The sequence below is a fragment of the Lycium barbarum genome, chromosome 7 (genome assembly GCF_019175385.1).
Source record: "Lycium barbarum isolate Lr01 chromosome 7, ASM1917538v2, whole genome shotgun sequence".
Lineage (NCBI taxonomy): Eukaryota > Viridiplantae > Streptophyta > Magnoliopsida > Solanales > Solanaceae > Lycium > Lycium barbarum.
The window spans coordinates 102,733,463-102,744,228 of NC_083343.1; the positions used below are offsets into that span (position 1 = coordinate 102,733,463).

The 10,766-nt window shown below is 33.9% G+C and overlaps 1 protein-coding gene across 1 annotated transcript; it reads right to left on the reverse strand.

Moving 5' to 3' along the window:
- Positions 1–4,114: 4,114 nt before the first annotated feature.
- LOC132602366 (uncharacterized) lies at positions 4,115–4,936 on the reverse strand. Its single transcript, XM_060315244.1, has one exon. It carries the CDS (start codon positions 4,855–4,857, stop codon positions 4,492–4,494), a length of 366 nt encoding a protein of 121 aa, XP_060171227.1. The 5' UTR covers positions 4,858–4,936; the 3' UTR covers positions 4,115–4,491.
- Positions 4,937–10,766: the final 5,830 nt, after the last annotated feature.

Here is a 10,766-nt window from a genome sequence, read left to right on the forward strand (position 1 = left end):
TTTTCCCGCAATGATAGCACTCAATATCTTTAAGTTTGCTTTTGGATTTGCTTCTATGATGTTCTTTATTTTGAGAACCACGATTCTTGCCTCTCCCCCTAGTGTCAGTCACCAAGACATATGATGAGGAGGAACCTTGAGATTTTCTTCTTATCTCTTCATTTAAAAGACTGCTCTTGGCAAGATCCATAGAGATCACACCATTCGAAGCAGAATTTGATAATGAAGTTCTAATAATTTCCCAAGAATCTGGTAGGGAACCAAGTGGAAACAAGCCTTGAATTTCTTCATCAAAATTAATGCCCATAGCGGATAACTGGTTCATGATCCCCTGAAAAATATTCAGATGATCTGTCATTGCGGAACCATCGTGGTATTTTAAACCCAGCATTTGCTTTATCAAAAACATCTTGTTGTTACCAGTTTTCCGAGCATACAAACTTTCAAGATGCTCCCATAGGGTCCGATCATGTGTCTCCCCAGAAATATGGTTCAACACATTATCGTCAACCCACTGTCTAATAAAGCCGCAAACCTGCCGATGCAACAAATTCCACTCTTCATCTGATTTATTATCAGGCTTTTTATTGGCAAAGACAGGTTGATGAAAATTCTTGACATAGAGCAAATCTTCCATTTTGCCCTTCCAAATGACATAATTTACGCCACTCAAAGTAACCATTCTACTAATGTTGGCTTCCATCGTTTATCACAAATACAAATACTATTTTATTCGAAGACCAAAGTAATTCTTTTCTGATGTGGAAGTTCAGACTGTGCTGCAACCACAGAGCATACTCAGACAGAACCTTGGCTCTGATACCACTTGTTGGGAATAAAATAGACCCGCAAAAATAATTTCACGGTATTAGTGATAAACGCGGAACACTAACTTATGGTTAAATCAACAAGAATAAAATGCAGCAATAATGACATCAAGATTTTACGTGGAAACCCTTCTGAATAAGGGAAAAACCACGGCCAAGAGGAGCAGCTGATATCACTATAGTAAGGAATTTTACACTGTGCAGTAATGAGTATAAATACTCCTAAAACCACTACACCCTCAAAAGAAAAACACTCTTTTGATTTTCCCACCTCACTATAATATCACTCACACTCTATTTTTCTTCACAGACTATTTTCTTATACAGTCTATGGAATACCTCACTTTGCTCTCACTCAGATGTATTGTCTGAGATTTTGGTGTGTCTAGCAAATGATTTTGGTCTGTATCTTCAAATGATAGAAGACTTCCCTATTTATAGGGATGAAATGAACCTATTGATGTCATTAGTGACTCAAGCAAACACTTGAAAATTTACCAAAGACGGGAAAGATGTTTTCTTCCTCAAAACCAGGGTTCTTCCTCAAAACAAGAGAAGTGTTTTCTTCCCTAAAATAAGGAAGATGTTTTCTTCCTCAAAATAGGGACTGGACCCCACAAGTACTTGGAGTAATTATATTTATACGATGGCCTATATAGTGCTATCTAGACTGTAGTACGAAGTACAATTTAAATTACTTAACATTTCAAATAAAATCTACATATATCTAAAAACTACATAGGAATTTCTAAAAGTCATAACTATGAAGAATAGTTTGAAAAAAAAAAAATAGATACAAATAATAGTTAAAATTCATTAGATCACCGGAAAAGGGTCATATGTGCTCGTCTACTAGTGAAAAATGATTAATATTACCTATATTAGCGGTCCATATATGTCTTTAATGTTATATTATTATTTTTCTTCACAATATTTATTGATTCATATATACCTTTAAAACTATAAAAATGACTCAAATTTGTCCTTTCTCCGTTAACCTCATCCATTTTAGCCAATATGACATGCCGACTCACCGTATCAACCTTTCTTCCACCACTACCAAAGTCACCAACACCTTCCACCACTAAACATCAAACCCATCTTTCATTTCTTTAAAAATAGAAATCCTCAAATATCAGCATCAAACTTTGAAAGCTTATCCTTCTGAATTTTAATGCTTTCCTAGAGGAAATTGGAAAAAAAAGATTACTCAATTTGATCATCCAGAGACGTTTTTGTCCTACGCTTTGATAAATTGGGGAAATATATTTTCTAAGTTTGGCATCATTGTTTCCCTAATGATTTACTTCTAATTCTCGACTTATCAATGATGTCACGTGAAACAGGGGATGTCACTCTTCACCAACTACTTTGAAAAGTATATTATAACTTTTGTTCTTTGTTTCTTTAACCATATCTCATGTGGTGAGAACTTTGAAAGATTCACCATCTTACCGTCTAAATTTCAGTTGTCTAAACACAAAAAATTAAAGGTTTTGTTAATTTTTGTTTTCACGGAAATGAGAGATGATTTATGTTGAAAATTATTAAAACGTGCCTCACACAATTCACATTTATTGTGTAAGATTCTTTTTTGTGAGACAAAAAATGAACTCAAAATTTGTAGACCCAAAATCATAAGATGTGAATCCAAGCACAAAATAAAAACTTTTCATACGGTGAAATTAATGAAATAAGGACAAATGAGAGCTACTTCTATAATTTAAAAGTATATTTGAACCAATAATATAACATCATATACTGATCAATAGTATAATAAAAAACTCTTTTTAAAGGCAAATATGCCTCTTTTCCCTTTAAATCATTAACATAAAAATATAAAACAACGTAAAAGTCAGATTAATAAATAGTAATAACGGTGAAGGCTCAAATATGCCCTTGAACCATACGAAATTGCACACATTTATCCGTCGTTAAAAGGTTGGTGCAAAGATGCCCCTAACGTTTTTTTTTTTTTGCTATATATGCCCTTGAGTTAACGGAAAATATTGGAGGGCATATTTGTTCAGTTCGCATAGTATATGGGCATATTTGAGCCTTTGAAATTCCTGAATATTACGACACAAAATATCATTGCATTCCAAAACATAAAAAAAAAATTGTAATTACAATCCATCCACCATTGTATTACATCAAAATTATACAACTAAAGAGCAGATGCAATTACAAACATCTTTTAAAGACTGTTTTCATAACAAGAGCATCATTTTCCCTTTTCAAAAGATTTTTTTTACTAATGATAATACCATTTTTATTTTTCAATTGTTGTTCTTTCTGGATATTTTTTGTCTTCTCAGTCCCAATATCTACACAATAATGGATGCAACAATTACCGCAATAAAACATAAACATAAAAAAGGAGATAACTTATATTAGACTTATGACATATGAAAAAATGTCTCCCGCGGTGCTCAAAATTTTGATAATAATAATAGAAAGAGTATCACATCTTAAGCATTTATACAGTTTCTTATATAACATTCAATGTGATTTGGCTCTTTCGTGAATTTCACGCATAATCGAAATTTAATAGAATTATTTGAAACTCATAAGTGAGATATGAAGTGTAGTAACTCCACGTCCACAAACTCTTTCACAACTCCATATTCACAAACCCTTTCATAGCTATTTGAAGAATTCGAAGCTTCTGACATTTCATAAACAAGTAAAGGAATAAGAGAGAAAAGTGAGGGGTTGAACGATAAGTGTGGAGTTTCAAAGTGCAGTTGCAATAAATTATTGGCTAGCATAAAATGCACTACAAAAAAATCTGTAATATTCAGAAATTTCAAAGGCTCAAATATGCGCTTATACTATGGGAACTGAATAAATATGCCCTCCAAAATTTTCCGTTAACTCAAGGGTATATATAGCAAAAAAAAAAAACGTTAGGGCATCTTTGCACCAACCTTTTAACGACGGATAAATGTGTGCAATTTCGTATAGTTCAGGGGCATATTTGAGCATTTGCCGTAGTAATAATATTAACAATATTCTGAACATCAAAATAAATCAAGAATTGCTACACAGATCTCCAAGAAATTTCTCTGGCAATAACAATCTACATTCCATAACCATAATACTATCCAAATTAAATCATATATTTTTGCTTTTAGCTTCCATTAACCAAAATAGCACAAACACAACAATCCAAACACAAACCTTGAAACTATCGTCAGATCTTTATTTCACCCAAAAAAAAAAAAAATACTTCAAAAAAAAGAGGCAATTTTCAAGTCGACAGATTGATTTGGCAACATAAAAAAGAACCAACAATAATAATCTACATTCCATAACCATCATAATATCTAAATCAGATCATACATTTTTGCTTTTAGCTTACATCAAGCAAATAGTAGTACAAAAACAACAACCCTTACAAAAACCTCTGAAACCTCGAAACTATTGTCAGATCTTTATTTCACAAAAAACTAAAATACAAAAAAAGGAAAACAATAGATTGATTTGGCAACATAAAAAAAGACCAACAACCCTTACAAAAAGCTTGAAACTATCGTCAGATCTTTATTTCACAAAAACTAGAAACCAAAAAAAAAAAAAAAAAAGACAATTTTCAAGTCGACAGATTGATTTGGTAACATAAAAAAGGACCAACAAAATCCGACCACCTAATTCGACCTTGTCACCGACCCGAAACATCCGAAGCAAGACGAGATGCAATTGCAGAATGATACATTTTATCATGAAAATTATAACTCTCAATCGTCATTTTTCTTAACTCTTTCGCTTTATCTTCCGTAAAACATCCGGGTTGGAACTTGGATCTGAACCGACCCGTTTCTTGATCCGATTTCTGACCCGAAACCGTGTCCTCCTTGGATGGCTGCCCGGTTTCGATATAGTCGGGGTCGGAGGACCAGCCAAAGAGTGGGGTCCACCAGGAGGATGATGACCCGCTTGTTGGTTTTTGTCGGGTCGAGTTCGGGTTGACCCGATTAGATGATGATGGAAGTGGAGCAGAACAAAAACAAGTGAATGGGGTTGCCATTGTTTGACGGTGTTGTAAGAGTTTTGGTTAAGGAGAGACGAGATAGAAATGATTTGTTTGATTTAAGGTGGTGGGTGTCGTGTTTGGAGTATGTAAAGAAAGAAAAGACGTGTCAAATGGATAAGATTTGAGTACGTGGCTCCATCAATTTAGCTTCTTTTTTTATTTGGTTGATCACAGTTAGATCATTGCTTCTCAAAAAAACGACTTAACAAATCGAATCGTACCGTATTGAATCGAATGTTAGGATTCTTTTAATAAAATTGATGATTTTTATATAAATTTATAATTGTACTAAATAATTAGATAGGTTTTTAATTTTATAAAATAAATTAAAAAAATACCGAACTATACCGATTAAGTTTATATATGTAGAATATTTTATATATTAAATTTAAATATAATAAAATATTAAATTTAAATACAATAAAATATTAAAATTTTCTTCTTGAGTTTAGGATGATGAAAATGTCTATAAGACGACAACATATTAAACCTAAAGCTCCAACTTTGAAATCTATTATACTACTCCTATTGAAATTAAATTAGTTCTAGCATCTCAAGTAGTAACTAGTAAGCTACAAGGTATTTCAACGATCTTGATTCGAAAGCTATTAAGTATTAGATTTCTTTCCTCTCATATGATTTTAAATTCTCTTATTGGATACTTAAGCTAAGTAGTCTTAATTCTTAAGTCTCATCTTGATTGATTTTTTCCCCCTCGTGCAATCTAAAATATAATTTTATTTTTGCTTAACACTATTTTACACTACTATAAAATAGTGGGATCAATCTATGTTCTTGTCATTTTTCATGTTTGCTTGATTCATAGCATTTTGATCAACAAAAATACCTAGAGAGTTTTTGTCAAAGTTCTATAGAAATATGTATGATGTAGCGTCTTAACTTTTACTAGTGACACTAACATGATGCTCTTTTTTTAACAAAAAAAACAAAAATTAATTGAACCGTACCGATACCAAAGAAAAACCAACATGATGGGATGGTTCTGAAAAGTCGAATTTTGATTCTACAAAATGAAATAACTAAAAAATTGATATAGTATAAATTTTATAAAATAATCGTTTGAATCGTACCATTGACACCCCTAATTACGTTACACTACACACCTCTATGTTTTAAATTACTCCTTCTATTTGATTTTATACGTGGTGCTTAACTTGACATGAAGTTTAATGAAAAAGGAAAGATTTTTTAAATTCATGGTCCAAAACAAACATTATACTACACACCCCTACAATTTGACTCGATTTGGCTACACCCCTATATTTTTAAATTACTCTATCTGTCTTATTCTATGTGCGGTTCTATGTGTGGGTGTTCGACTAAGCGTGTATTTTAATAAAGGAAGGACGTCCTTTGACATTTGTTGTCCAAAACAAAATTTAGATATTTGTGTGGTTTTATATCATCTATAAAGTTAAATTATTTTCAAATATTATAATGTGTTATTCTTTTTTGGACTAACTAAAAAGGAATGTGTAATATGAAATGAGACGGAGGAAGTATACACTTACACTCCGTATATTATGATAAAACATGCACTTACATTGATCGAAATTAAGTGTATTGAAATATAATTATTAAAAGATAAGCTAGCATTGAAAATAAAAAGTTTTTGTTATGTAAATTTAAGATAATTTTGAAGCGGAAGAATAATAAACAAATTAAAATAAAAATGAGAAGTTCATATTCAATAAAATATTACAATTAGTAAAAATGCAATGACATTAGATGTTTAAAGTGTACAAAAATTGGTCATTTGCTTTCGTTTTTTTGGTTATTGGTCAAACATCAACTTGGCTTTCGCTTTCACACTTTTTGGCCATTTGATGATATTTTAATGAAAACGAAGTTGCATCACACTTTACAGATCTTGGAAACAACGACTTTACGGATTGTCGAAGCAAGATATTTAACCTCTAGGTATTGATGTTGGACTTTTTGGGCCGAAATTTTATGAGGTTTATGGCTATGACTTTTCGATTACAAGAAAGGCCATTTTGTTGTAAGTCCATTCCTTGTTGGGCTTTATAGCGAATGGCCTATCTTATGAGAGAAAGGGTAACACACTAAAATGGGCTAGGTTTACCCAGAAACTTTAAAGAATGCCTTATTTGGGGGTGGTCTTTAATTTTTATCATTCAAATTACTGGTCTTTAATTTTTATCCTCAGGCATTTTAAGTGGCCGAAAATACTTTTGAGATTCTGTGTTCAAACTCCAGCAGAGTACACAAAGAAATTGCAAGGCCGAATTTCATAGCAAATTAGGCCTATTCGGCCTAACTTTTGTAGAATCACAATAGAGTAAAAAAAATTTGTAAGACATAGTTTCTATATAAAAATCATGCCTTAAATCCTGTGTCCGGCATCATTTTTTCCTTAGGCATAACTTAGAACTACAAAAGTTACGCCTTATAAGGCCTAACTTGGAACTATATCATAACTAAGTTAGGTCGTAGAAGGCCTAACTTTCGCGAAACCTTGTCTTGCGATTTTTTTTTTTTTTTACTGAGTCGGGGTTCGAACCTAGAACCTTGGGGTATTTTCAGCCAATTTAGGCGAAAGGCAAAAATTAAAGACCAACAATTTGAGGGGCAAACATTAAAGACCAACGCGTCTAAAGGACAATTCGCGCAAAAAAAATTATATATACAAAATAAGACTCATATTTACCAAACGTAGAAGGACATTTTCATTTACCAAAGCAATAAGAAACCACACTTCGAATCTCACTCAAGGCTTAGAATTTCGCATATAAAAAACAATATAAAATCTATATGAAATAAGTATATATTTGATAAGATTCCTAATGGAAACTCTAGAAATTCAAAAAGGAATTAAAAAGCAAGGAATTAAGATAAAAGCAAGACCCAATTAGTAAAGGAATTATAGGCAAATCTATGTATGTTAAACCTAAATCCTCCTAATTGATTCCTACTAATGAACCTATACTAATTGATAATCAACAAGGAAGACTCAATAAATCCATAAATGAGCAATTCAATGTAGAAAATTAAGGACAAGAGTTTTAGATTGTCAACCAAAGATCCACACAACTAGTCACTACGATAATCTCTAATTAACTAACTAAATAAACTATCACTCATAAGAGGTTTTTCTTCAATAATCAAGCTAAAAACTAATGAAATGACTAAGATAACTATATATAATCAACATTGGCTCTTCTTTGGCCAATTGCACTTCTAGCCACTTTTTATGGCTTCCCTTCTTATGCCTTCAACATATTCCCATGCAATCATCCACACATTATACACTCTTGAGAGGTATTCCTCAAGCGCCTCCAATGTCCCTCTCTTCATGAACATCACTTGCAAGTCTTGGAGCTTCTTGGCTTAGCTACGAGTGAAAGGCCTTGAAAGAGTGGTGCCCATTGGTATCATATCATCCTCCCCTTCTTGGAGAAGATTCGTCCTCGAATCTAAAAGCTCACCTACAACACAAGAAGATAGATTACTTACATTGAAAACATTATGGACATTATACTCACTAGGCAAGTCGATCTTATAGGCATTGTCATTAATCTTCTCAGGGACTTTGAAAAGGCCATCTCCTCTTGGGCTTAACTTTCCCTTCCTCAATTGAGGGAATCTTTCCTTCCGGAAGTGCACCTAAACCCAATCATTGGGTTGGAATTCCACTTTCTTCCTTACATGGCTTTCCCTTTTTGCCACTTTAGTGTTGATCTTCTCCATGTTTTCCTTCACTTTGGCATGAACCTTTACCATTCCGAACGCCCTTTGTTTTGCATTTAAACTCACAACAACATCACTAGACAAGACGGTTAAGGTTAAAGGAATCAAGGGGTTAAAACCATAACAAACTTCAAATGGAGTCATGGCAATAGAGGAATGGAGGGACCGATTATAAGCAAATTCAATCAAAGGCAAACGATCCTCTCAAGAAGTGTGTTTTCCTCTAATCATACACCTAAGCATGCTCCCAAGAGTCCTATTCACTACTTCGGTTTGACCATCCATTTGAGGGTAGAAAGAAGTAGAGAACATGAACTTGGTACCAACTGTACCCCATAGACTCTTCCAAAAATGGCTAAGAAACTTAGAGTCCCTATCACTAACAATAGTGTGACGTACTCCATGCAATTTAAGCACAAAATTAACACACAAGGAAGCAACATGAGAAGCATCATCACATTTATGGCATGGTATAAAATAAGACATTTTTGAGAACCTATCTACCACAACAAAGATGCTATCATGCCCCCTTTTGGCTCTTGGAAGACCTAACACAAAATTCATAGAAATGTCAATCCAAGGACCAATAGGGGTGGGAAGGGGAGTATACATACCTTGACGACGAGTCTTTGATTTTGTTTGCTTGCACTCCATGCATTATCCACAAAGCTTCTCCACATCATGTTTCATTTTGGGCCAATAGAATTGTTCATTGAGGATGTCAAGAGTTTTGGAAACTCCAAAGTGCCCCATCATTCCCCCACTATGAGCTTCTTTAACAAAAAGCTCTCTCCATGAACTCATAGGAACACACACTCTACCATTTTTGAACAAGAACTCATCAACAAGTTAGTACCGGTTAACTCTCTTCCCTTGAGTATACTCCTCACAAAGTTGTTTGAAATGGGGATCTTGAGAATAGAACCCCTTGAGGCTTTCAAATCCCATCATTCTAAAAGTCATAGTATTTAGCAAAACATACCTTCTACACAAAGCATCCGCCACCACATTTTCCTTACCCTCCATGTAATAGATCACATAAGGAAATGCTTCAATAAGTTCAACCCATTTTGCATACCTCTTGTTGAGTTTGGATTGGCTCTTCAAAATGCTTCAAGGACTCATGATCCGAACGAATCACAATTTTTTTGTGCCACAATTAATATTGTTAATGGGTCAATACCCTCACAAGTGCATACAACTCCTTGTCATAAGTAGAGTAATTCAAAGAAGCCTCTTTTAGCTTTTCACTAAAGTAAGCCAATGGCTTGCCCTCTTGCATCAATATTCCACCTATACCAACCCTAGAAACATCGCACTTAACTTCAAATGTCTTCTCAAAATGGGGTAATTGCAACAATGGTGACGAAATCAACATGGACTTCAACCCTTGAAAAGCCTTCTCTTGCTCATCTCCCCAAACAAAAGGAACTTCCTTTTTGATCAATTCGGTTAAAGGAGAGGAAATAGTACTAAATCCCTTCACAAATCACCTGTATAAATTTGCCAACTTATGAAAACTCCTTACATCAGTTGCATTTTTAGGAGTGGGCCAAGTTCTAATAGACTCCACCTTTTCTTCATCAACCTCCACACCATTCGCACTCACAATAAAACCCAAGAATATCACTTTATCAACCCTAAAGGAACACTTCTTGATATTAGTAAATAACTTTTCACGCAATAAGACATCAAACACTTGTCTCAAATGGACTACATGCTCCTCTATTATTTTACTATACACAAGAATGTCATCAAAATAGACTACTACAAATTTATTGATAAAGGGCTTCAAGACATGATTCATCAACCTCACAAAAGTGCTAGGTGCATTGGTTAGGCCGAATGGCATAACAAACCACTCATAGAGACTAATCTTAGTTTTGAAGGCCGTTTTCCACTCATCGCCCGGATTCATACGAATTTGGTGATAGCCACTTCTAAGATCAATCTTCGAAAACACACTTGAGCCACATAGCTCGTCCAACATATCATCAAGTCTAGGAATAGGATGTTGATAGTTTACTATGATTTTGTTGACAGCTCTACAATCACTGCACACCCTCCAAGTGCCATCTTTCTTTGGAACAAGAATCACCGGTATGGCACATGGACTAAGACTTTCTTTGACAAGACTCTTCTCAAGGAGCTCTTCAACTTGCCTTTGCAAC